Consider the following 25,699-nt stretch of genomic DNA (forward strand, 5'->3'; position numbering starts at 1 on the left):
ATCGTGGAGAATCCCTTGTAGATTGTTCGTAGAGGTCTTTGTATTTAGCAGAGATATAAAGACTTGAGAGTCGGAGAAAACGTTGATGGAGGTCAATTCCATTCTAGTCGCTGCGATCAACACTGATTTCATAGCTAAAGCCGAGGTGAGTGTGTGCGTGTTGCAGCTCCATGGTGGAAGACTCGATTGTTCTAAGTTTTGAAAAGCCACCCCATTCCGCACAAACCTGCATTTGCAGTCTAGACCGTATCAATAAAGCAAGAAACAACCTCTCTAGGAGATAAGATATGTATGGAATCCTCCGTACAAGGAAGAAAGATCAAAGAAACCTTAGTAATAAAAAAACTGCATGGATCTGGATTTTTGGTGTCAACATCCTCCATTACATGTATTCTGTATATTTCTCAACAACCTTGAAATAATGAAATTTTCAAATTGGATTTTATTAATTTGAGTGAAAGACTACTAACAAAAAGTTCTTATCCACCTTTATCAAATTTTCTCCATTGTTATGTAATCCAAATAAACATTGTCCTGCGTACAACGCATCAAGAACGTATGAAATCAATATTGCAATTTGCAATTGTATTAGCTTAATGAAAACCAAATTTGGTGAGGATTATATTTTGAAATATTGTGGTTTAATGAAAACCCGTAAATCTTGACAAAAAAACAAAACAAAAAAATGAGAACCCGTAAATAAACGTTGTATAAGTAAACGTGGCATTATATTTTAGTAGATTTACGGGTTTGAGATATTTTGGTTGAGGTTTACTATATCATTTAAATTGGGATTCTATACTAAATTTGGTGATTTGAATTTAAAAATCTTTCAAGAAATCTATCAAAAATATTCTCATATAATATGAGTATTTGTTTTTTTTTGTAAAAGTGTTGGTCATATAGAATTAAATAATTAAAAATTGGCCATCTTTCCAGTTGCCGTTGCCAGCCGTTTCCTACTTGTGCTTTTTCACTTTTCCGTTCTCTCAAACCTTTTTTCTCTGCTTCCGTTTCGTTTCTCCGTTCAAAACAAGATCGAATCATAAAAAGTTTCCTCCTTTTTTTCTTCTCGAAACAAAAGAGAATTCTTGACGTCTTCTACTCCATTTTCCATCAATACCCATTTCTTCTATCGCTCTCGTTTCCAAGAAAAAAGAGGGTTTTAGAGAGAAGCAAAACTCAAATGGCGACGAACATCGGAATGATGGATAGTGCATACTTCGTCGGAAGAAACGAGATTCTGACTTGGATTAATGATCGTCTTCACCTCAATCTCTCTCGCGTCGAAGAGGTACTTCTTGCTTGTTGGGGTTTTGTGTTCTATATCTTGCATGAGTGCTTTCTCTAATTCTTCTATGGTAATGTTTGATTTGGGAATTAGGGTTTTGAACTTCCAAGGAATTGTAGATTTGGGTTTGATTTGTTTCAATTGGCTAATGAGATTTGTAAGTTAATGTTGAGTTGAGTCTAATGAGAGTAGACAAAGGGCTTTAGGCTTTGGCATTGTATGATTGCTTACTTGTTTTGATTGTTATAATGTCATAGATTCACTGTTGTAGGGATCTAAAGAGTTCTACTAGTTTTGTATTGAACTACTGTTCTTGAATGAAAATTTTGTGTCACTCTTGTCTTTGTTCTAAGTAAACAATTATGGATTTTGCTAGGCTGCATCTGGTGCTGTGCAATGTCAGATGCTTGATATGACATTTCCAGGAGTTGTGCCAATGCACAAGGTGATTTTGTCACTTTTATATTTATCTAATCTTACGATCATTACTTTGCTTCTTGGTGACTGAATATCTGAAATTATCCTCTGCAAGGTTAACTTTGATGCAAAGAACGAGTACGATATGATACAAAACTACAAGGTCTTGCAAGATGTGTTCAACAAGCTGAAAATTACAAAGGTAAATCAATCATCTCTCGATGTATCGTGTTCTTGTGATACCTGTGTGCTGTGTATATAGAGATTTCTGACCTTGTTTGTCTTACTGAGAAAACACCTCAGCCATTGGAAATTAACAGGCTTGTCAAAGGCCGGCCACTGGATAACTTGGAGTTTCTGCAATGGCTGAAACGTTTCTGTGATTCCATTAATGGTGGCATTATGAATGAGTATGTCAGATTTTTTGTATTTGCTAATCGACCTCTATTGTTTTCCAAACAATTAAGTTTGTAAAATGTATGGTCTCTTATAGGAACTATAATCCAGTGGAGCGAAGATCAAGAAATGGTAAAGAGAGGAGTGTGAAGGGATCTAATAAGATTCCAAAGTCACTGCAAACAAACAATAACCATCCTCCACCCAATTCCAGTTCAGTTGGTCTTAGCAAAGCATCAGGTCTGCCATTTGATAAACAGATTTTTCTATGCAAACAATAATAATTCTTGATTGCATTTTTCTTAACATGTTGGTATCATCATAATTCTCAGGGCCCAAGTCAGCAAAAGCAGCTGAAGTGCAGGCTTTGTCGAAGGAGGTACATTGACATAGAGACCATCGCTCTTAGTTTTCACCTATCCTCTAATGAACGAAACATCCATCATATGTCATATATAATCCTTTTTCATCTTCTGTGATACAGCTCGTGGATCTCAAGATCTCTACTGATCTCTTGGAAAAAGAAAGAGACTTTTACTTCTCCAAGCTCCGGGATGTAGAGATACTCTGCCAAACTCCTGAGCTAGATGATCTTCCGGTAAACGTTTCCGTAGAGCCTGTTCTTTTTTTTTTTTTTAATCTTGTTTAAGTGTACCTTGCATGGTATAGCCACCAACTTCACTATTTAGCTCCAAGACAAGTTTTCCAATAGTCTAGAACCAGAATTTAGTTTACCGGCTGTTATAAGTACACATACCGTTCTTAGAATTAAGAGGAAGATAAAGAGCTCTTACCAATGAACTCCTCATAGCACCACCAGATTTCATCAGCGACCGCATTTTATGTTTTTCATCATATGAACTCAACTTTATGAACATAATTTTGTTTGAATCTGATATATATGCTTCCCTGGAATGCAGATAGTGGTAGCAGTGAAGAAGATACTGTATGCAACCGATGCAAATGAATCTGCATTAGAAGACGCTCAAGAGTACCTAAACCAGTCCCTAGGAGTTGAAGATGATGAAGCTGAAGGAAACGGAGAACAACTGGAAGAAGAAAAGACTCAAGCCTAAGCTCTGACTATTAACAATCCTAAGTAGAAGGGTGACGAACAATGGCTGGCCATGGCCTTCTCTTCCAAGTTTCTTTTGTGAAAGGAAACTAACTGAAACTTGAAGATGAATGAGCTTCTTCTATTAGAAAGATTAGTTTGAAAACAAAGAGACTTATTTTTGTTACTATTCAAGAGGCTTTTTTCTTGTTTTAAAACAATACTTTGACCCAAAGTGAGAATTTAAGTGTCGGTGCTTCCTTTTTGTTTTGTTTCTCTATTAACTCATGAATCATTAATTTAAGACGAAACAGAACCAGAGCTGGTTAGTTCAATTTCAATTAAAAATCCAAAGTTGTGTGTTATATCTTAATCCACAAATAAATGAAATGATCTCACCTATGAATGTACCTTCGTATGAGATATTGATTTGCTGAAAAATATCTAACTAAGAGAACACTCTACTCTTCGCTACCTTCTTGGCTTCGGCTTCACTCAAATATCGAATTCTATTCTCACGTAGCCACTTATCGCCTCTACTCAGACCGTCCTTCACTTGCTTCTCTTCCATCTTCAGAAGCGTAAGCCCCTCACTTAGTTTAGGAAAGAAACCTTCGGGTCTAACACACCACGTCCGGAAAACCCCATATAGAACCTCCATGTCTACTTTTAACCTTTCGACTCCATCATTGGTAAACTTCACGTTCGCCATCAAGATGCTGTTGAAGAACAACTTGTCTATCTCTGAGGCTAGAGTTCTCCACATAGCGGTAAAGTCTGCTTTGTTTAGATTTTCTTCTATTATAGACGTTTTTCCTTGCAAGTAGTCTAGAGCCCCAACTAGTGCCCTTGACACCGTCCATTCTTTGTCTTTCTTCTCCTGCCATTGCTTTCTGTTTTTTATGTATTCTCGGATTCGAGCATCAAAGCCTCTCAAGATCACCACCGACAATTTGTTTATCCACTCTAGCCGGAACTTCTCCAACTTTTCAAATTCTTCTCCGAAAATACCTTCAGAAGGTTCAGTAAAGTTCTCCAGTCCTGGAACTTCCTGTGGATCGTGCTGTCCAGTTCCCATTTCAAGGAAAAAGACATCCTCAGACCATTCTTCTAAGACAGATTCAATGTAGTGACCAGCATTAATAGAGTTCGAGACCTTGATTAGATCGTTATTTTCAGTTAATGCAGTTAGTCCGTCGGCGTCTTGGCACCTGAGAAGGAGGCAATCCAAGAACTTATGAATTGTTGGTGAGGCTGCCAGTCTCAGGAACCTAGCCCTCAAATATAAGGCCGGCACTGATTTGGATCGTTCGATTATTGATGACAAATGCTGTAGAAAGATGCTGGAAATGATTGGTGGTCTGTAAACGTTGGAACTGGAGATGAGTTCGTCTTGGACCTTCGCTGTCCAATTTCTGTCGTTATCAATCTCCTCCTTGAATTTGACGAGCCTCTCATCTAGCTCTATCTCTGCCCATAAATCAAGCCAATCAGGTCTGTCACAGAAAACTGAGAGAGAGGAAATTCTCAAAAGATTCCCATCTTCTTGAAGCGAAAGTATTCCTGATTGTGATACCAAAGACTGAACTCGCTTATCAAAGGAGATCATCAGGTCAATGAGATGGAGCCACGAGACCTTAGCCTCAGAACGAAGATCAGTTTCATTTGCTTCGTCTAGCTGACCAACATATATAGGAAAGATCTCTTTCACCAAGTACAAAGACAGTGAGCTTACCATAGCCGAAACCCACTCTTCTCGGCAACTGTACCCAGCTAGTTTTGCTTCATCCACAAGCGGTTGTAACAACTCATCCATAGAATCGACATAGTCCCTTGTGATTTTATACACAAGGGCAAAAATGAATTCTGGCTTTTCACTCCACTTTGTAAAATGTCGCTGAGATGCAACTGTCAGAGGGTTGACCAGCTCTTCAATAGCCCAGAGTGGCTGGTGGAAAAGAACATTTTCTCCCTTATGGATCCCAAGCTGCCGCGACTTTCTTTGCAACTGTAACCCCTGCAGGCTACACAAGGCATGAAAACTTCCACAGTATTGACTTTTGAGGCTCCCTTCCATGTTGAAAAGCGGATTTTGAACATTTTCTGACTTTGAATCAAGACTTGCCGAAGTTAGTGTAGAAAGCTGAGGTGGCCATCGAAGAGAAGAAAGCAACGCTCTGTAATCAGCAATTGCCTGAGGTCTCATCATAGCTAAAGCTCTATCAACTCTATGATCAACAGCAGAAACAAGACGTGCCCACCGAGGATGTCTCTTTGCTACTGAACTCAGTATCTCTTCTGTCGTTTTAAGTGTTTTAATAGCATGTAGACGCACTTCCTGAAATCAGTAAAAACTTAGAACATTGAACCACACACACTGGCTAAAACTACGGAACAGTCTAAGCTGAAGACAGTGTGCTTACTTCAAAACCACTTGACCGAGATGTTCTTAAGTTTTTATTCAAAGAAGACATCACAGCATCCTCAATATCACCAACTAAAGTGTCAAGTTTTAGTGCAGTCTCTGAAACATAGAGAAAGATCTTAAAATGTTGAATACCACAGTGACCAAACTAAGAAAGAAGGTTGGTAACTCCAACTTTGGGACTAACTAATCCCGATCAACATCGATAACACCAAATCATAAAATAGAGCTAGTCTTTATCAGAAAGCAGCCATCAAATACAAAACGCCTTAACACCAAACATACCAGCATAAGCACGCACAGACTCAACTTGTGCTACTTCCTTTGCTAATGAAGGAAGATCCTCTCCGGCTACATGCTCCGTCGCCTCCTCCTCCTTTCCGCTATCTGAATGAATTAAACAATTATCAAATTCTCAAATTATAACGGGAATATATTCAATCTTCCATCACCAGGACTGAATTTACATATTTGACTACAACATTTCAAGAACATAATCTACATCCAGAAGAATCGTGATGAAATCATACGAACCTGACGCGGAGCGAGTAACGGAGGTAGAAGAAGAGAGATCAGCCAATTTGGCATTAACCTCGAAAAATAGACCACCGACGCGATCGGAAAACGAAGCGTAAGCAGCGAGACCTGACTCGAGCTGGCGATTTAATCCGGCCAATCTCTGATCCAATTCGGAAATCTCCGTCTGTAACTCGGAAACCAGACCCGTAGAATGAGAGAGATCCGTGGATTCTTTGAATCTGCCATCGAGAAAGCTAAATACCGAAGCGGAGAAGCTCGAGACCTGTGGAAGTGGTTTGATCGCCTCCATTTGCGATTCGTCGTGGCCTCAGTTTCATCAAGAACAATGAAAAATTGAAATTTCGTTGGAAGAAGATACTGAGTCAATGACTCGGAGTGTTAACGAGTTGCGAGTTTTGGTAACTCGGATTAATGGGCCCTGGTTAAGCCCACAAAAATGTTTTTAACATATCAAGTAAATTAAAACTGTAATGGCATTCTCAAAGAAATGACATTCTTTTATCGGAAAATTATCACTAAAATCTCCAACTTTTATTTGAAAACATTTGTTTAAATTCTCAACATCCAACGAAACGAAATAAATATCAAATTTATGTTGATTTTTCTAATAAATATCAAACTTATGTGACTTTCTTAATAAATACAAAATATTTGCTAATGGTCATATTAGACATGATGTTAAGTAGATTAACAGATTCCGTTAACAAAATTAATTTTTTATTAACATACCCGTTAATTCAAAACATTATTGCTTTCTATAACAACAAAACGTTATTGTTTTCTATAACAACAAAGCGAAAAAAAAACAAAAAAAAAACAAAGTGACGTCGAGCAAAATCTCCAAATTCAATCAATCATGGATCCCCAAATCGAGCAAAATCTTTAACCTTAAATTCCTATATGACTTGAAATTAAAAATTTAATTGACCCGTTATGACAAAAAGACGATGTTTTATTCTTAGAGAGAACGTTGTCATTTTCAATTAACGAGTCTATTAAGAGAAAATGAACTTTGATAGCAGGATTTGTTATCCCACTTAACGGTATGTCTAATATGGCTATATCAACAAAATTTTATTATTTATTTGGAAAGTCAATAAAAGTTTGGTATTTTACAGTATTTGAAAAATCGACAGAAATTTGATATTTATTTTGTTTCGTGGAAAATTGAGGATTTAAATTAACGTTTTAAACAATTTGAGGATTTTGATGACATTGTTTCCATTCTTTTAAGCCAAATTAGGATAATTAATCAATGGAATCGCACCAGCAAACTCAGGATTAGTATTTTGCATGCATTTCATATAAAACCGAGAGTGTGATGTACACGCGCATGTATATTTAAGTACATATGATTCCTAAAATAAACAATAAATTTCGAGTTGTCTAAGGAAATGTGTAGTATTGAGTCTCGTACATATTTGTATATATAAATCATCTTACACAATAACATAGAAGCGAATCATTGAGACAGAAACCATATGGCAAAGAGATCTCCGTAATCTTTCTTGGAATTCTATCGTACTAAAATCTAATAAAGTTCTATCAATATTTTAAAGACTCCTTCAACTTGGGTTTCTTCACACTTTCAAAAACAATATTTCATGTGTTTTCTTTTTGTGTACAACCTCTAAACTTGGTTGGATATAAAAAACACACAACATCGAAAATTGGTTGGGTGTTAGTGTGGGCTAAAAATTCTAATTTCCCAAGGATTCTTAGTTTGTGTATTTCTAATGTCCTTTGTATTTCTTATAATTTTGTTTGGCACGGATCATCTCTGTTTTAGGTTCTCTACTTTTTGTAATACATAATCTTAATCATCTAATGATATTATTTGGAATGAAAAAAGTGGAGCAATGACATTTAGCAAGAAACAAGTTTCTGTTAAAAAAAAAAAAAGTTTCTGTTTACATTTGAAAAATTTCAGAACTGATTATTACAATGAGAAGTAGACTTGAGAACTTGTAATCAATTGAGTGTGTATACCGTACGCTAAAAATTAATATTATATTAGAAAAGTTAAACCAAAGAAATAAAAACTAAATTAAAAGAGAGTACACATCGTGATTCTTCGCTGTATATTCCAAAAACTCATGTGCCCCGACGAGAGCTGAGATCCAAGCTGACCACGCAATAGTACCGTATATTGATTAGTTAATCACAATTCACAAATATTATTATTTGGATATTTTTGGGTTACATTTTATAGTTTCTTTTAATCCTCGGATTTTTAATTACGGATTATAAAAAACCAAAACAATACCTTAAGTTAGTAGTTTGAAAGTACACATATACATATTTAATCACACAAGTTGAGACGACCAAAAAATTTAATTTAATCACATAGTTTGCAAGATGTGCTTGTTTTGATCTGTCAAAAGAGGAATTGTCTCTAATTTATTTCCAAAATTATGAACACTCATATACGGATGTAATGTACATGTATAACTTTTATTTATTGTTTCACCTTATCAAAAAAAAAAAAAAACAATTTTAATAATTGTTACACAAATGATTAAACATATTTTATCGGGTAATGATATACTAATGAGTCATGAGTCCATGTGATTTTTTATTTTGTTTTTTGATCTAAAGATTCATAACTTAAGTATTCTGGTGTAAACATAAAAAGAAAGCAATTTTTTTGAATAATACAAAAAAGAAATCGTTTATTTTCTTAAAACTGTAAATAAAATCAAATGAAAATGTAAAATAAAATAATAAAAAAATGTAAAACAATCCACATATGAAAAAAAAATCTATTACTAGATTAAATCTAATAACGATTTAAAAATAGACAATACGTGTTCGGAATTTGGAATCAAAGTCCAATTTTCTCTTCTAACTTCTTAATTAAAAAACAAACTTTTAGTTTACAATTTATTTAATGAATTAAATTAAAAATATATTTTTTCTCAATTGTTGGTGTAACCATAATTAACTAATGGAATTTTTTGGAGAAAATATTAATTACTTCAATAAAACGAATGTTATTTATTATCTAAATATAAAGATATTACATGATGGGAAGAGAGACGGGTTACCATATAGTTTGATACCTAGACAAATTTCTGTCTGTAGACTATAAAATTATTTATAGGAATCATTTCCATTGATTAGAAATTCTTGAGATATAGTGATAAAATTGTCAGATCTAAATGGATAAATAATCGAGCGCTTGATTGATTATTCCAAATTTGCAATATATTAATCAACTGATTGATGCCCATGGTATACAAATAAAAATGGAAGAAAGACCAAACTAAGGTACACTCAAAATGGAAAAGACTGATATTAGAATTGTTTAATTTCATCTCTAATAAAACTAAATCAACTTAATTATTTATGTTTGTCTGTACATGCTCAAATTAGTATATGTACTAGATCAAGTATGTAACTATATAAATAAATTAATCTTGCAATATAACTATAGAAGTTGATTAACATTTCCAGGAGTTAATCCTAATTTTACAGTTCTTGGATTAATTAAGATATCATACAAACTAATCATAATTTGTAGTCTAGTACCAAAGTTTGTATTATCACCAATTCCAGAATTTATGCAAGTTTGCCGATAAGTATGACAAACATGCATACATATTCTCTTTGTCTTATAAACCCAAAATGTTTTAGTATACTCTATTCGTGCCAAAAAAAAATATGAAAGAAGGTATCCTCCAACTATAATCAAACATCACCTTTTAAATGATTTACTAAAATGGCACAAGATCACTCTTGTTCTGAAGTTGGTTACTAGTGAAACATATATAGAAAAATGAAAACTGGATTAGCAAAAAAAATAATGTGGAATTAAAATGAATTTTAATCTTCTATTTTATAATGAATTGTAATTGGATAAATGGAAATGTTTTTCCTATATAAGTTTAAAAACATAACGAGACGAAAATTTTCTACCGTTAACAACAAAGATGTTCTTGCAAATAAGATAAGCGTTTTTTTATTGCACAAATATATCTATAAATTTTAGATAAAATATAAATTCTTACCCATTGAGATTTGCATAATACTATTCAGAGTGTTTTTTTTCCCTTTCGTTAAAGACTACTAGTCAGAGTGTTAATCTAGTAATTCACCAATTAATTTAACTATACTTAAAAATATTACAGTTTTTAGGAAACATGCTAGAAAAAACATATATAATTTTGCAATTATATTATTCCATGCATACACATGTAGAGCCAAAAACGGAGAAAAATCTTCTATATAAACACAAGTTGAAACCATTCATGTTTATTTTAAGCAGTTGCAGTAGACTCTTCCACTTCTGTATTCAATTCTTCCTTCTTTTTTCTCTTATAATATAAATAACATACAAAGAAAATACTTGCACTCACAAATATTGATTAAAGTTAATTAGTGAACCCTAAGATTTATAAATCTCTAGCTATACTCTACCATATCATATATATTACATAATGTCTAGCAGAAAATCACGTTCAAGACAAACTGGAGCTTCCATGATCACGGATGAACAAATCAACGATCTTGTCCTCCAGCTTCATCGGCTTCTCCCCGAACTTGCTAACAACAGACGCTCTGGAAAGGTACAACGTTCTAATCAATTTTTCATTATGATTCCTTTTAAAAAATTTAATTTCCTCTTTCAAACCTTAAATCTTTTCTAAACCTTTTTAAATCTTCCTTGGATTAGTAGTGGGTACTTAAAAGAACAAACCTCCGGTTTAAAAAAAATAAAAATAATAACTAATATATATCCTCCATCAAAGTTTAACAGTAATTCTTTCATCTTTCTGTTGTTGCAAACAAACGAGAGTCTTTAGTTAGAATTATAAATAAATATTAAACTAATATTCCATATATTCCAATATTGCATGTATGTATTGATTCATTTGATTGTGATGCATTTTGTGACGAGTGCTAAATTTTAATTTCCAAACTAATCGACAATAAATAGCATGCTGCATGCATGATAATTAAATTGTTAATTATATATAAGATCCTTCTTCTTATCAATATATTGGTTACTTTCAGGTTTCAGCATCAAGGGTATTACAAGAGACATGCAGTTACATAAGGAACTTGAGCAAAGAAGTGGATGATCTTAGTGAAAGATTGTCTCAACTTTTGGAATCAACTGATTCAGCTCAAGCTGCACTAATCCGAAGTTTGCTTATGCAGTAGAATTAGTGCAATAAACGAAGGATATTTTTTTCTTTTCTTTTTTTTGAAAAAATGTCTTCTCAGTTTTAATTCCCCTTCTTATTGTATTTATAATGTCTGGCAGCTTGTGTCCCCTGTTAATTATGCAATGTTTTATTTTTAATATATGTAGGGTTTTGTTTTTGTCAGTTGTTGAACGAAGCAAATGGTTTGGGTTTACGTTCACATTATTTAAGGCAACACACTCAATATATGGGCTTAGGTATTTCTTAGATTCTAGGCATTCCAACCAAATCCATCACATTTTAGTAGCAAAAACATTGATTAAATTTTGAATTTACGAGAAGAACAATGTTTTCTAGTGTCATGCATATACGATTATAACGGTGTTTTTGTAGTTAATATCGATAGGAACTAAACTAACGCAAGTCAAATTTTCTGATCAAAATTAGTCGTTAATTTCGCTTAATGGTATAAAGTATATTTTAAGAAGGAATAAAATATGCTAATAAGCCCCCACGGTTTCCATTTCTGGTAACAAGAATACCATTCAACGTCTCGATCAGCAGCAACGTTGAATCGTTGATATCTATATATAGAAGTATAGAACCAAGGGGTAATTTGGTCATTCCAGTTCTAACCCACTTCTATTACAAGAGCAGTTTACTACGTAAAAACGACCGGCCTTCCACTTTCCCGAAAACAGCCAGCGCCCGCACGTAGAGATTTACTGCATATTCAGTTTTCAGTAAATAAATAGTCCACAAAATTAGTGGCCTTGCGTGTAAAAAATTAAATTTCGAGATGCTGTTTAATAAATGTATTTATTGCAAATAAGAAATCAGATAGCCTTTAATAGTTGACAAAAAATAGCCTTTTATATTTACAAGTTCGTGTATTTGTTAATAACGTGGGATTAATGAGTTTAATGTAATCGTGACAAAAACAAAAGTGGGATTAGTGTAATCGTGTGAATGTGGACACTTCTCCTTCACGGCAAAAGGCACAAGACGCAACAAATATTTTAATAGAAAAGAAAAAAAACGAAAACAGACAACAAAACCCAAAACAGGAAGACTTAAACAAATCAGAACACAGTGTAAGAAAAATCTTTTCCATAACTGTATTTTTAACTATTCATATATATATGTTTAGTCTCTCTGCAGTTTGAATTCAAACATTTGTGCTCTCTCATCTCAAAAACTACACTAAAGCTATAAATCATCAATCATCTAAAATCTTCAAAAAGGTTTTGATTCTGACTTCTTGGTTTTCTTTTTTGTAACGAATTCATGATTTTTGAGTCTGATTCTGTGTTTCCTTTTGTTTCTCAGCAATGGATTATTCAAAAACCGAAGAAACACCGATAAACGAAGAACAAGGGTCAACAAATTCATCTGAAAGCAGAAGCAATGAAGAGTTATTCTCTGATTGTGATCAACAACATTCTTCCATAGCTAACGAGTTCGGACTAACGGAGTTGCCTAAAGACGATAAAGTTTACGAGCTTATCTACCGTCATTGCCAATCTAAGCTAACTTCTCACTTAAGCAATCAGTTTGAGATTGTATCAATTCTCAAGAACGGATTTCAAACACCATTAGGACAAGCTAAGCTTAAAGCCTTTCAAATATACGCTGAGTCTGTTGCAAAGAAAAGCGGCAGCTGCTGTGGAAACAAAGCTGCGGTGGCTGAAGCGGCGAGAGTGAAATACGGTTGTTGCGGTGTGGAGAAGGAAGAGTTAAAAGCGATTCTAATGTATGGATTTAGCAACAATGCCTTATGTCTCTCACCAGACAATGCTCCTCTTCAATGGTAAACAACAATATACTTTTTTTTTTCATTTTGCGTTTATAATCTTCAATGAGTACTCTTTATCATTAATGTTTTCTTTTTTCTTTGTATAAGTATGATAGATCCTTCATCATCTTGTAACGAAGACGGGATTAGCTTCTTGCTGTTTTCAAGAATTATTATGGGAAAATCAGAGGTTGTGTGCTCGACATCACAATCGTATCCGAGTTCTATGGAGTTTGATTCAGGTGTAGACAGTTTGACATCTCCAAACAAGTATATTATTTGGAGCACACACATGAACACTCATGTTTTGCCTGAGTTTGTTGTTTGCATCAAAACTCCATCTATCTTGAAAAGAAGTAAGCACTCAAAAATGTTTGTTCCTCTCTTCTTTAATTCAGTTGCTGATTTGGTATGTTTATTTGATATAGAAAACCCGAAATCTCCTTGGATTTCGTTTCCGGTCTTAATCAACTCGATATCAAAGTTTCTAAATCAATCGCAAATCCGTCTCATTCATAAACACTATAAAGAACATCAAGTAAGTCCACTTTCTTTGGCTCTCTGTTTTACATCTTCATCATAATATATTCTCATTGTTGGTTCCTTTGCTACTCACAGGATAGGAGAATCTCGCGGTGTGAGTTGATTCAACGCCTGAGAAGTATAACTGGAGATAGCTTATTGGTTCAAATCATCAAATCTGTTGGACAAAAGGTACATAAAGACACATGAATACAAACCATTTCTGGTTTTGTTTCTCATACATAACTTCCACAATGCTGGTTCTTCGATTATGTTTCTCCGATAAATGTACAGTCACAGCGTGGCTAAACGCATCGATATAAAGAGTAGTCGTTTATTAGCTACAATGTTGATTACACTAGAATTTGGATGTGTCACACTGATAGTAGTGTTTAATATTTGTTTTTTTAATCACAAACTTCAGTCTAATTTACATCATAATTACGTAAAACACAATTTCAAATAAACACGCCTGTGATTTTCCTCGTATAAAACTACAACAACGAACCAGAAAAACCTGTAGAGCGCAATCCGTTAAGTTAAGAACTGTGAGTGTATGTGTATGCGGGCGGATTATATTTCAATTCACGATGAAAAACGTCGGGAAGAACCGCTTCTAGAAAAACGTCGGGAAGAAGTGGAACCGCTTCTAGTAAAAGTAGCAAACTCAGGATCAATCACAATTCCCTGAACTTGTCTTCGTCCTCTCCGTCCCAACAAGTTTACTCCGCCATGTCCTGGTGCCACCGGATCTGTCACGGGAATGTTTTCAGGAATTGGCATCTCTGTGGAGTGTCCTGAGATGCACAATGATCCTGACTCGTCTTGTTGCCAATACACCTCCACCATGACTCCTCGTGGATTCTCTGCAGTTTCTGTTCCCGGTATCCCGATAAATCTTGCCCCTACCGGTATCTGTAGATTGGAATTGGATCGGATCATTAGTCTTTCTATTTATAGATATGAATGTATGAGATGTAAGTTATATACCTCGACTGAAGAACCAGATGTTAAGTCGAGAGTGACCATTGTTCCATCAACCGCAGCGCTTTCGAGTTCAGCTTTTCTTGCTATGTTCAAAAAGACTTCTTCAAGAGTAGCAAGACCAAGTTGGATATCTGAGATTCCAAATTCTTCTTCTCTGTCTTGAAGCTCAGCGAAAAAGCTCTGTTTCATTGTCACTTATGCTTAGTTTTAAGGTAGGTAGTGAAATCTATATATCATAAGGTTGTGTAAATGCTTACTGTCAAAAGATTCTCTTTGTCGTGAGGTATAACAAAAGTCATGAAGGCCTTGTTTTCTTCTATTGGTTTGACTTTGAGATGCTGCAAGAAAATATCAAAGTTCGGAAGGGTGTTGGATTAAGTTAACTACATTGTAAAATGGAAACAGTGACCGGGTGCTAAAACAGACTCACATCTTTAAAGAATTTCTTCACTGGCTCGCGTGAATCCGAACCAGCTTCGCCATTGTGGTTGTTGCTTTCAACAAAGCTAATGTTAGCAATGAAACCTGTGCCAAAGCGGGATTTCAACCTGATCGAGGTTCCAATGCAGCGGAGCCTACCCTTAGCCATTATCCCTATCCGATCACTTAAGATATCAGCTTCTTCCATCGAATGTGTTGTTAGTATAATGGCACGACCTTTCTTGGTTTCCTGTATGATATCCCACACATGTCTCCTCGTGATCGGGTCCATGCCTGTAGTCTGTAACCCATGTATGACAAGTACGCATGAGAAAAGGAAGAGGGACTTAAATAAATAAACATCAACAGAATAAATGTTACATACAGGTTCGTCCAGGAAGACCAGCTTTGGATCACCAATGAGAGAAACTGCAACACTGAGTCGCCGTTTCATTCCTCCACTGTAACTTCCTGCCCTGATTTTCCCTGCTTCTGTTAGTTTTACCTCCGCCAGTGACTTCTCAACCATCTATATGACGAGAAAGTAACATTTTAAGCGACAAATGAGGAAAAGTATTCTTGATTTGAAGTAACCAACCGACTAACCAACCGACTCATTTCTACCATTTGGGTACATACCGAGTTGATTGATGAAGGTGGCAACCCTTTGATGCTAGCAAAGAGTTTGAGGTGTTCTTCACCAGACAAAGCATCCCAAAGAATATCAAACTGTGGAACAGGAATGTCATAAATCATTGAAAGCATAACAAATATCTGTAACTAATTAAAGCAAATGCCAGAAGCAGATAGCAACAAAAAATGGCTCACCTGAGGACAAACTCCAATCATTTTACGGATGTTGGACATACCAACAGAGCTTCTTATAGAATTTCCATAAATTAGTGCTGTTAAAGCCAACCAGAGAGATATTAGTATGGTGAAAAGGCTTAGGACACTAGCTTCTATGAAACAGAAACAAGAAAAAAGTGCAAGCTTTATCTTACCATCACCACCAGTAACTGGAAATAAGCCTGTCAAACAATTGATAGTAGTTGTTTTCCCTGCACCATTGGGTCCAAGAAGACAGAATAATTGATCTTTGGCAATATTCATCCACAAACCCTGAATAAATGAAACACGTAAAACCACATGGAGAAATAATCAGTAAAATTTCATCCAAGTCCTAGATATAGATCAATGGTAAGATTATCATTTGGTGAACATCTTTGGTAAAGAACAGACACTACCATGCGAAATTGCAAATTAACCAACGTAAGAAGATCAGTTTTTCACTTTTGTTTTCTTAGAAGAAATACCTTCAGAGCATGAAAAGGGGAAGTTTTCTTGCATTTGCAGCATCCAAACTTCGTCGTCCCAGGATAAGTCTTTGCAAGACCACGTATTTGAACTGCAACGTTGGGATCAACTAAACCCTCCATTGAATGTTGTTTAACTAAAGTTTCCTCTTCAAGGACATCTTCGTCATCTGGGGTAATGTGATCCACAGGTGGAACTGAACCAATACAACTACAAATTCCACCTTCTGTTCATAATAGAAACGTTTACTTAGGATCACTTTTACGACACCAAAATTACTAATGAATACAGAAACAAGACTGAGGAGAAAGTACCTTCTACTCGGTTGCCACCTTTGCCGGTCCAGTACCCAGGTTTTAGAAAGTAGAAGATAGATTTTCTTACTCCAGAAGCATTTGGAGTTATATTGTCAAAGTAAAGAGCCAAAACAAACCACAAAAAGAAAGTCCCAAGAAGCCACAAGTAGATATCATTCTGCCAAAACCAAAAAGTAATGATCAGAGAACTATTAGACAGAGTTATTAGATGGAAATTTTATTGAGAGTTGACTTACAATTGTAAGCACACAACCAGTGTCGTCGTTAGGACCGCATTCTGCTCTTTTACTCCAACTAATACCAGGATCTTGAGGAGTTGAAGTTGCATCAGCGAGCAACTTTAAACCCTGAGAAAAGGTATTGGGTGGGAACAGTGACCAAAGTGCCCTGATCATACGAGAATACTTCTTGGCATAGGGAAACCCACTTGATGTTGCAAGCTGCAGTTAGATTATATGATTAGCAACACAATTGTTAATTCGAAGAAACAGTTCCAGCTATTTGTTTTTTGCATGAGAGAAACCGCACCTGTGTTACAAAGCCAACCAGAAACACAAAGAAACCGACAGTTGTTGCTGAAGTTGATTTACTGATAAAAGCTGATAGCATGAATGCTAGTCCAATCTAGCACCACAAACAATGAAGTTAATAATTTAACTGATGTGCCAAAAGAGGTGTAAACATTAGTCTTAGCAAGAGAGTTTTACCAAATTAAACTGGAAAAGCATGAAAAGTAGGAAGACAACAGGGAAACTGTTCTTCAAGAAAAAGTCGAACTGGAACATCATTCCAAACAGAACCGTCAGGAGCGCCGAGATGGCAGTAAGAATTCCTTCCCAAGTAAGCCATGACAACCAATAAGCAGTGTCAAAAACACCCATCATCGTCATTGCCTGTTGCACAACACAATCAATCTACTATAAAGACTTTGTTCACAGCAGCCTATATAGAAACAACGTTATACCTGGCGAAGTTTAAGCTCTTTCTCAGTAATCAAAGAACTAATCTGAAGTACAAAACCAAACATAGCAACCGCAAGGAAAAAAGTCGGTCCTATAGTGTCCAACGCAACAATAGCTTCAATAGTTGGGTGAGGAAACTCCTTAAACCCAACAACCCAATTAAAGTTCGGATCTGCAAAAGCGTAACAACAACTTCTCAACGTCAAGAACTCAACACTCATGACCACACACTCAAAAGATTCAACAAGATAAAATGCATACCTCCTATCAACGACCTCGCGATTTCACGCTCAGCCGCAATTTGAAGAGGTATCTGAAACTTAAAAGTAGGATCTTCAAACCTTCCTCTATTCATCTCTGGAGTTGAGTTAGTTTGAATACCATAACTTATCACTGTAGCATTTCTTTCAATAAAGTGCAAAGCTCCTGGAACTAACAAAGGATTCGCCATAAGCCACGTATCTACCGCTTCAGGATCCACGAATGATCGTACCTAAATACAATTTGACTTCCACTTTTAGTATCCAACACGTAACCTTTTGTGGTTAATTCTCAAAACCTAAACCTAACAATTTGGTTTTCTATATCTATAACATCACTAAAATTGCATCACATCACAATCAAAATCTACTCTGAGTTCTTTCTCCTGAAGAATGCTTAATTACACAATTTGACTAAATCAAATAAAAGAAGACAATACCTTCTCAATAGGAATACTTCTTCCAGGATTATTCTTCATAATCGCATTAACAATCTGCGTGACCTTGGAGCTACGATTACCGCTCCAAACAAAGTCATAGCAAGGAAGATTCACGAAGAATTTATCTTCACAAGGCGGAATCGGCGGCGATATCAGCGCCGTCGGATCCGTAACAGTTTTGAGAGCCGTGGAGGAAGCGAAACTCTTCTCCATGGCTGCTTGGATACAGAAGATGAGAAGGATGAAGAAGAAAGAAGCGAAGAGCTGAAGAAACGTGGCTCGTTTGCTCCGCCATGAAAGCAAAAGGTTTTTCTTGAACAACGCCGTGTACTGTTGCAAGAGAAGAGGTAAACCTCTCTGCAACGTCATGGCCGCCTCAGAGAAGTTTTTTCTCTTCTCTCTGGGAAGCTTTTTTTTCGAATTTTGGGAATCTTACTGTGATCTGATTTTGATTGGAGGGGACGATTTAAGAGAGGCGTAAGATTTTTTTTTTATATTTATGACTCTGGAGTTGTGAGTAATTACGAATTTGCCTCTCGTATTTTGCCTGCGAAACTACCTGGAAAAACGTAACTTCTGGACAAAAACCGTGTAGTAATAAATGTATTTACTTCTGTACCAGGAAAAGGTATTACTTTGAGGCTTTGACTGTAAGCAATCATTACTATTATGTTATTATTAGAGTTGAAAAACATAATTAAAATTATTATATTGTAGATCTTTTGAGCTATTTTCTAAGTTAGACGAAGTAATCGTTTGATATTCAACATTAGTTTAAAATTTGGCTTCGTAGATTTCACATAGGAAAATGATGAAGTGTGACATTTGATTGATATAATTGGAACAGTCCAACAAGCTAGCCATGTTCAAACTTAATAATCATTTTTAATTTGAATGTCAAAGAATGTTGTTCAGTATATTTTGTCAAACAAGAGATCCAATTCTTAATGTGTACTTTTCTGTGTACTAAAATTAGCAAACAAATGTTGTATTTATGGTCTTAGTAAGAAAAAAAAAAATGTTATATATATATGGCCGACAAAAATATGTTATAAAAAATCATTCATCAAAAATAATAATCTTTATCAAAAAAGACAAAATATAAAATTGAAGACATTTTTGTGGACAAAATAAACACGTTCATCTACATATAAATGATTAATTTCTTGTGTTTTTCTTTTTCTATAATTTATTTTGTTTCTGTTTTTCTATAAGATTTGTATAAACAATAAATTGCTATAAAACACATAATATGGAGGCGTATAATCAAAAAAAAAAAGTAAAATAAAAAAATGAACCTTTGTAAGGTTTATGATCTACTATGTTCATAGTTAAAATTGCAGTGTGAAAATTTAAAATTTGATCTGTAATTCTAAAATAAAAAAATTGAACTATTGGATCATCTGATTTTCTTGTTATCAATAACAGATAACCATGGCTAAAATTGAAGAGATAATTCCAGAGTTAGTATGGTTGTGACATCATGCATGATACCATCAAAACTGGCCAAACATAAATAAAAGATTTTTAAATGAAAATCAAATACTTGAGAAAAGAGAGCATTGAACCATTTTTCCAGGCTTTTTTTCACTATTTTCTTAAGAGAATAAATTTGCTTCTGTTGTTTGTCCTTTAAATAAGAAAATTTACTCAAAAAACACTTTTGAGTCTTCAACAAGTTGATGATATTAAGCTAAAAGTATATCATAAAAATTAGTAAACCGCAAAGCCTCGCGCAATTCGTCTACTAAAAAGGCAATTCCAACTATATCATATATTTTCTATTATTTTTGTTGGACCGTACATTACTTGTCATTCAAGTAACCATCACATAGACATAGGAACTTAGGAAGGATTTGGTAGATTTTTTGAATTATATCGATAGTGCGCTCACGTAACACCTAGCTATAATATAATAGTAATAATATCTTTTATTAGTAACTCTCAAAATATATATTTTAAATCCGCATGTTGGCAAATCGAAAGGGTCGTGAGGATCACTCATTCGCAGTTTCTTGTAAATATATAATGAAGTTCCAATGTTTATTTATTTTTTCAAATGAAATAAAAAACCTAAGAAAATATTTGAACATCAAACTAAATTATTATTGTTAAAGAAAAGTATTTTGGCGATGGTTAAAAATTAAAAGAGAAGAACAAAGAAGGGAAAGCTACCAAAGCTTTCATATCAATGGCAGATTCTGGCCCAGCCAGTTTCTGGACGCGTGCCAATGCTATACTTAGAAAAAACTTAACCTATCAGGTTCGACATTTTCATTTTCCCTTAGTAATTCCACTATTACATGTAAATATGCGACCATGTACGATTTTTGTTACATGTAAATTCTCTGTAGTATTGGGAACTCTAGGGATTAGTTTTTATGTGTTGTCTTCTTTGGTGGTTTTTTTTTTTGCAGAAACGGAATATATGGAGCAATGTTCGACTTATTATGATTCCTTTCTACCTCTGCATAGTTCTTGTGTTTATTCAAGCTTTGTTTGATTCACAAGTCAATAACTCTTTAGATAATCAATGTGGTTGTCAATGCATTGACAAACTCGGAGATGGTAAATGCCAAATGACCTGTGGTTTAGAATATTCGACTCGGGATCAAGGATTCTTTTGTGCTATCCCAAAACCACAACCATGGCCTCCATTGATTCTAATTCCACGTCCTGAGTATCGTGCTCTTGATGCTAATTTCACTAATGACTCGTGCAGACGAAAAAACTCTTGCCCTGTAACTATACTTTTCACTGGGAATAATCATTCTCTTGGAGCAGGTATTTTTCTCTTTATCATGAAGCATATAATTCTACATTGTTTTCTCATTGGAACTAATGTTTATGTTTTCTCTAGTTTTATCAAGAAATCTTCTAAGGAGGCCTTTTGCAATGAACTCCTCTGACCTTTTGTTTAGTTTAGCGAATAATGTTTTGGTAAGTTTCATGTTCTAGTTCAATGTCTGCATTATGAAAGTGTGTGAAATCTCTCTGTCTTATACTTTTTTAACTTGTGTTTTTTCAGGCTACAACATTTAAGGGAAGTGCAACAAATTATCTTGATGCAGGGATTGTCTCAGATGGTAGCATATACAATATTCAACCTCGGTGTCCTCCAAATTCTAACTTTTCAATCTCAATCGGACAATCACCTCTCAATTTTACGAAAGGTATAAAGGTTTTAATCCTTTAGACATCACTTGAGATGCATACTTTACTTTATGCTATAGGATATTTTACTCTTGTTGTGATATTAACTTAGTTTTTGTACCGGAACCAGATATGAGATGTGTTCAAGGATTGAATCTTTGGAGAAATAACTCCATTGAGGTGAATCTTGAGCTTTTCGAAGGTTATCATAAAGGAAATTCTGATGGAATGATAAATGAGATTGTTGCAGGTTAATGTTTGACTTCTCTGTTTTTTTCTTTTAAAATCTAGGGTTATAGAGCCTTAGTATACACATGAGATTTCTGAATGTTTTTTTTTTTTTATTGCCTTAGCATACGATCTCTTCGACACAAATATGACTAACTTCAATGTAAACATATGGTTTAACGCAACATACAAGGATGAAGCAAGAAATCAGCCTTATAAGGTTGTCCGAGTACCCCGCTTAGTCAATTGGGTAAGGAACTAATTGTGATGTACCTAAAACATCCTTGCATTGCAATATAATCTTTCAGTGTAGGACTAGTTTCAAAAACGAAGAGACTCTCAAACTCTGCAAAAATGCAGGTGTCAAATGCTTATCTTCAATATTTGCAAGGCCCTAGGACAAAGATGTTGTTTGAGTTTGTCAAAGAAATGCCTAAACCAGAAACTAAACTTCGTCTAGACATCGCCTCTCTAATTGGTCCAATATTCTTTACATGGGTTATTCTCCTTCTGCTACCGGTAAGTTTGCTTAAAATAAACTGCTTTAGGCTGTCACTATACTCATCGACCTATATATGATGATCTGTAAATCTATGAAGCATTTATATGCAGGTGATCTTGAATTCATTGGTGTATGAGAAGCAACAGCGTCTTAGAATTATAATGAAAATGCATGGCCTAGGAGATGGTCCATATTGGATCATTTCCTACGCCTATTTTCTCGCTTTATCCACGTTCTATATAATATTCTTGATGATCTTTGGGTCAGTAATAGGTATTGAATCATTACCATATCTTATGTTATTATTTTCTTGTCCTTATAGAACTTGCTATAACAGTTATGGTTCCTTTCAGGATTGAAGTTCTTTCTGCTTAATGACTTCAGCTTACAATTCAGTTTCTATTTCGTCTACATAAATCTACAAATCTCCATAGCCTTTCTACTTTCCTCAGCGTTTTCAAAGGTTGAGACAGCATCAGGTACGAAATAAAATCACACGTTAACTAAATGTGCTCAAGAACATGAAGGTGTTAATAAAAGAAACACTTTCTGTTTCATGGCACCACTATAGTCGCTGCTTACCTATACGTGTTTGGATCTGGACTCTTGGGTATGTTCCTCTTCCAGTTTCTATTGGAAGGTTTATCGTTTCCCAGTAAGTTATCAAGATGACCTTGAGGAATAAATATGCGCTATTTCGTTGACTTGTTTATTCTCACAAATGGGAACAATGCTAACATAATATTTACTTTTTCTAGGAAGATGGATTTTTGTAATGGAGTTGTATCCTGGCTTCTCCTTATACCGCGGGTTGTATGAGTTCTCCCAGAATGCTTATCAGGGAAACTTGAATGGGAAAGATGGGATGAAGTGGAAATATTTTAGTGATAATGCAATTGATGAAGTTTTCTACATCATTATTGTTGAGTGGTTTGTTGCACTCATTGCAACATACTATATCGATAAGATGTCTTCATCAGGAAAAGACCTTTTGTTTTTCTTGAAAAACCAAAACCCTTTCAAGATATCTCATAGCTTGCAAAAACAGGTCTCTGCAATTTCCGTAGAAATGGAGAAACTAGATGTCATTCACGAGGTATTGCAAAAGAATTATCACATTCTATTCCATGTTCTTTGTGTTTTTTTTTCTTCAGCTGTTTTAAATTATATTTCTACATTTTTTTTCTAATCAGAGTGAAAAAGTTGCACAACTGATGCTAGAGTCAAGCACAAGCCATGCAATTGTATGTGATAAGTTAAGAAAGGTTTATCCTGGTAGGGATGGGAACCCGCCTAAAAAGGCAGTTCGAGTGTTATCCCTCGCTGTGCCTTCAGGAGAATGCTTTGGCATGTTAGGGCCCAATGGTGCTGGCAAGACCTCTTTTATCAATATGGTCAGTACACAAATCTACCCCTAAAAAATAAATAGTTGTGCTTAGCTTATGACTGAAAAACTCCCCTTGGATAATAAAAGTTGCATCGTTTTTTCTGGTTAGATGACTGGGCTTGTGAAACCAACTTCTGGAGCAGCTTTTGTTCAAGGTTTGGATATATGCAAGGATATGGACAGAGTATACACTAGCATGGGTGTATGCCCGCAACACGAGTAATCAAGTTCTTAAAACATTTTATTTTTGTTCAACAATACAAACGATTATTTAGTTGTTTATCATTTTCATTGTCTATTATGTACCACCAGCTTGCTATGGGAAACACTGACAGGGAGAGAACATCTGTTGTTTTATGGGAGACTTAAGAATCTCAAAGGCGTTGATCTCAACCAAGTATGTTATCAATCTCACTTCCCTTCTATATTACTTCAAAAGTTATCAAAACGCTCAATCTATCTCTCACCTTTACTTACCTCGCATTAGGCTGTGGAAGAGTCTCTTAGAAGTGTCAACCTTTTCCACGGAGGAGTTGCTGACAAACCTGCCGGGAAATACAGCGGAGGTATGAAAAGGCGGCTGAGTGTAGCCATTTCACTTATCGGTAATCCTAAGGTACACCATTGTCTAAGAATATCTTTGCTTTTAACAACCGTGACCTTTAGAAATAGTACATCTAGAGAGTTAAGGCTCTTTCAAGTTTAACAAACTCGTCCTCATTTATTTCTTACCTTTGAAAGGTCGTTTATATGGATGAGCCAAGCACAGGGCTTGATCCAGCCTCGAGAAAGAACCTATGGACAGTCATCAAGAACGCAAAAAGACATACTGCGATAATCCTCACTACTCATTCAATGGAAGAAGCAGAGTTTCTCTGCGACCGACTAGGGATTTTTGTTGATGGAAGGTTACAATGCATAGGGAACCCAAAAGAACTAAAGGGAAGGTATGGTGGATCTTATGTGTTAACAATGACAACATCATCAGAACATGAGAAAGATGTGGAGATGTTGGTTCAAGAAGTTTCCCCAAATGTCAAGAAGATATACCACATCGCAGGAACACAGAAATTTGAGATTCCAAAAGACGAAGTTCGGATCTCGGAAGTGTTTCAGGTGGTAGAAAAGGCAAAGAGCAATTTCAAGGTGTTTGCTTGGGGACTTGCTGACACAACTCTCGAAGATGTTTTTATTAAGGTTGCTAGAACTGCTCAAGCCTTTAATGTCTTCTCTTGAATCTTCTTAACGTTGTCATTTTCTTTTCTGTTGAACGTCAATATTCTTTTGGTCAGGTTTGATAAAATTGGCCATGCATATATTTGATTAAATGTACATTATTAGAATAAATCGGCTGAAAGTTGTGATTTCTCTGAGGCTATTATATATAAGTTGCTTGTTTATGGATGATTCATGTTAAACAATTTTGTCTTGTTTTGTAAACTGTGGCTCTATAAATTTTAGCTGACATGATGATGTTGATACAAGAGTTGACGTGAATGCATACGAGAGAGGAATTTTTGGCTTTTATGGTTTTGGTGTTAAAAGGGGACTTGTCTGTTTGGGTAAAAAAACAGGACTTCTCTGTTTGGTGAGAAGAGAGAGATTTCACAGTTATTAAGATACAATGTGATCCTCAAATTACGAGCACAAACTCTTTTGTTAAGTTAAGATACAAAATTTACATCCAAGACTATATTCTTACATTCAACATATTCAGACTATTTTAATGCAATTGATTTTGGATAAAAACGCAACATCCGAATTGATATATCAAATGGACTAAATCGCAAAAATAATAATATTGGTCGTGATGTCATACTACAATAGCAGCTGAGTATTTCATTTCACGAAAATTACATCTCAGTTCCCAAAGCATTTGTTAACTTTGGACACTTAAACGTTGATAGAGATGGACGTCCTTAAAACCCATCAATATCAAAAATATTTAGTGATACCTGACAATACCATATTTATTGGTCTTGTTATGATCACTCCTTTTCCTAAGCAACTTGCCAATAAACCCCCAAAAAAATATTTGCAACTACAGTAATTGGCTCTTTATCAACACAAATAATTTCGAGTTGGTTGAGACTTGAGAGGCTCGTGCACTAGGGACTTTGGGGTAGAAAAAAAAAT

General features: G+C 35.1%; 6 protein-coding genes and 2 long non-coding RNA genes across 9 annotated transcripts; 5 read left to right on the forward strand and 3 right to left on the reverse strand.

The window, feature by feature from the left end:
* The first annotated feature begins 929 nt into the window (after positions 1-929).
* EB1a (microtubule end binding protein EB1A) lies at positions 930-3,420 on the forward strand. The gene is made up of 8 exons (NM_114637.4): positions 930-1,294; positions 1,668-1,736; positions 1,824-1,910; positions 2,012-2,118; positions 2,202-2,344; positions 2,437-2,483; positions 2,589-2,702; positions 3,025-3,420. The coding sequence occupies exons 1-8, from the start codon at positions 1,187-1,189 to the stop codon at positions 3,178-3,180; spliced, it is 831 nt and encodes a 276-aa protein (NP_190353.3). The 5' UTR covers positions 930-1,186; the 3' UTR covers positions 3,181-3,420.
* A 14-nt stretch (positions 3,421-3,434) lies between these two features.
* On the reverse strand, positions 3,435-6,541 carry MAG2 (RINT-1 / TIP-1 family). Its single transcript, NM_114638.3, has 4 exons — positions 6,118-6,541; positions 5,869-5,970; positions 5,582-5,682; positions 3,435-5,496 (listed from the first exon to the last, which is right to left on the reverse strand). The coding sequence occupies exons 1-4, from the start codon at positions 6,410-6,412 to the stop codon at positions 3,607-3,609; spliced, it is 2,388 nt and encodes a 795-aa protein (NP_190354.1). The 5' UTR covers positions 6,413-6,541; the 3' UTR covers positions 3,435-3,606.
* Positions 6,542-10,377: 3,836 nt separating this feature from the next.
* Positions 10,378-11,504, forward strand: BNQ3 (BANQUO 3). The gene is made up of 2 exons (NM_114639.3): positions 10,378-10,691; positions 11,140-11,504. Exons 1-2 carry the CDS (start codon positions 10,563-10,565, stop codon positions 11,287-11,289), a joined length of 279 nt encoding a protein of 92 aa, NP_190355.2. The 5' UTR covers positions 10,378-10,562; the 3' UTR covers positions 11,290-11,504.
* Positions 11,505-12,391: 887 nt separating this feature from the next.
* Positions 12,392-13,966, forward strand: SRO4 (uncharacterized protein). Its single transcript, NM_114640.4, has 5 exons — positions 12,392-12,517; positions 12,603-13,083; positions 13,177-13,424; positions 13,497-13,606; positions 13,687-13,966. The coding sequence occupies exons 2-5, from the start codon at positions 12,605-12,607 to the stop codon at positions 13,798-13,800; spliced, it is 951 nt and encodes a 316-aa protein (NP_190356.2). The 5' UTR covers positions 12,392-12,517; positions 12,603-12,604; the 3' UTR covers positions 13,801-13,966.
* On the reverse strand, positions 13,894-18,917 carry ABCA2 (ATP-binding cassette A2). The gene is made up of 16 exons (NM_114641.4): positions 18,294-18,917; positions 17,855-18,086; positions 17,596-17,765; positions 17,339-17,524; positions 17,160-17,255; positions 16,868-17,071; positions 16,629-16,788; positions 16,314-16,540; positions 16,002-16,119; positions 15,826-15,902; positions 15,637-15,726; positions 15,383-15,526; positions 15,008-15,298; positions 14,835-14,915; positions 14,581-14,757; positions 13,894-14,505 (listed from the first exon to the last, which is right to left on the reverse strand). The coding sequence occupies exons 1-16, from the start codon at positions 18,660-18,662 to the stop codon at positions 14,176-14,178; spliced, it is 2,952 nt and encodes a 983-aa protein (NP_190357.2). The 5' UTR covers positions 18,663-18,917; the 3' UTR covers positions 13,894-14,175.
* Positions 14,191-18,270, forward strand: AT3G07805. Of its 2 annotated transcripts, none has more exons than NR_141355.1 (1): positions 14,191-14,393. It is a non-coding gene; the product is annotated as an other RNA (long non-coding RNA). The 2 variants fall into 2 exon arrangements; NR_141356.1 differs by lacking the exon at positions 14,191-14,393 and adding an exon at positions 18,069-18,270.
* Positions 18,918-20,261: 1,344 nt separating the features above from the next.
* Positions 20,262-20,466, reverse strand: AT3G07815. The gene has a single exon (NR_141357.1). It is a non-coding gene; the product is annotated as an other RNA (long non-coding RNA).
* On the forward strand, positions 20,355-24,962 carry ABCA3 (ABC2 homolog 2). The gene is made up of 16 exons (NM_114642.4): positions 20,355-20,556; positions 20,711-21,077; positions 21,154-21,233; positions 21,322-21,466; positions 21,577-21,696; positions 21,800-21,924; positions 22,035-22,193; positions 22,287-22,449; positions 22,530-22,655; positions 22,748-22,831; positions 22,935-23,272; positions 23,370-23,570; positions 23,673-23,782; positions 23,876-23,960; positions 24,051-24,179; positions 24,305-24,962. Exons 1-16 carry the CDS (start codon positions 20,485-20,487, stop codon positions 24,797-24,799), a joined length of 2,799 nt encoding a protein of 932 aa, NP_190358.3. The 5' UTR covers positions 20,355-20,484; the 3' UTR covers positions 24,800-24,962.
* The last annotated feature ends 737 nt before the right edge of the window (positions 24,963-25,699 follow it).

The sequence above is a fragment of the Arabidopsis thaliana genome, chromosome 3, assembly GCF_000001735.4.
Source record: "Arabidopsis thaliana chromosome 3, partial sequence".
Lineage (NCBI taxonomy): Eukaryota > Viridiplantae > Streptophyta > Magnoliopsida > Brassicales > Brassicaceae > Arabidopsis > Arabidopsis thaliana.

Coding starts and splice junctions, on each gene's coding strand:
- MAG2 (NM_114638.3), bottom strand. CDS start 6,412: ATGGAGGCGATCAAACCACTTCCACAGGTCTCGAGCTTCTCCGCTTCG. Junction 5,971..6,117: donor CGTTACTCGCTCCGCGTCAG/GTTCGTATGATT, acceptor TAATTCATTCAG/ATAGCGGAAAGGAGGAGGAG. Junction 5,497..5,581: donor CTCGGTCAAGTGGTTTTGAA/GTAAGCACACTG, acceptor TACTGATTTCAG/GAAGTGCGTCTACATGCTAT.
- SRO4 (NM_114640.4), top strand. CDS start 12,605: ATGGATTATTCAAAAACCGAAGAAACACCGATAAACGAAGAACAAGGG. Junction 13,425..13,496: donor TCCATCTATCTTGAAAAGAA/GTAAGCACTCAA, acceptor TATTTGATATAG/AAAACCCGAAATCTCCTTGG. Junction 13,607..13,686: donor AACACTATAAAGAACATCAA/GTAAGTCCACTT, acceptor TGCTACTCACAG/GATAGGAGAATCTCGCGGTG.
- ABCA2 (NM_114641.4), bottom strand. CDS start 18,662: ATGACGTTGCAGAGAGGTTTACCTCTTCTCTTGCAACAGTACACGGCG. Junction 17,525..17,595: donor AAGAGCTTAAACTTCGCCAG/GTATAACGTTGT, acceptor GTTGTGCAACAG/GCAATGACGATGATGGGTGT. Junction 16,789..16,867: donor CTGGTTGTGTGCTTACAATT/GTAAGTCAACTC, acceptor TGGTTTTGGCAG/AATGATATCTACTTGTGGCT.
- EB1a (NM_114637.4), top strand. CDS start 1,187: ATGGCGACGAACATCGGAATGATGGATAGTGCATACTTCGTCGGAAGA. Junction 2,345..2,436: donor TGGTCTTAGCAAAGCATCAG/GTCTGCCATTTG, acceptor CATAATTCTCAG/GGCCCAAGTCAGCAAAAGCA. Junction 2,484..2,588: donor TGCAGGCTTTGTCGAAGGAG/GTACATTGACAT, acceptor TCTGTGATACAG/CTCGTGGATCTCAAGATCTC.
- BNQ3 (NM_114639.3), top strand. CDS start 10,563: ATGTCTAGCAGAAAATCACGTTCAAGACAAACTGGAGCTTCCATGATC. Junction 10,692..11,139: donor ACAACAGACGCTCTGGAAAG/GTACAACGTTCT, acceptor GGTTACTTTCAG/GTTTCAGCATCAAGGGTATT.
- ABCA3 (NM_114642.4), top strand. CDS start 20,485: ATGGCAGATTCTGGCCCAGCCAGTTTCTGGACGCGTGCCAATGCTATA. Junction 22,832..22,934: donor GGAAGGTTTATCGTTTCCCA/GTAAGTTATCAA, acceptor TACTTTTTCTAG/GAAGATGGATTTTTGTAATG. Junction 23,783..23,875: donor GGTGTATGCCCGCAACACGA/GTAATCAAGTTC, acceptor ATGTACCACCAG/CTTGCTATGGGAAACACTGA.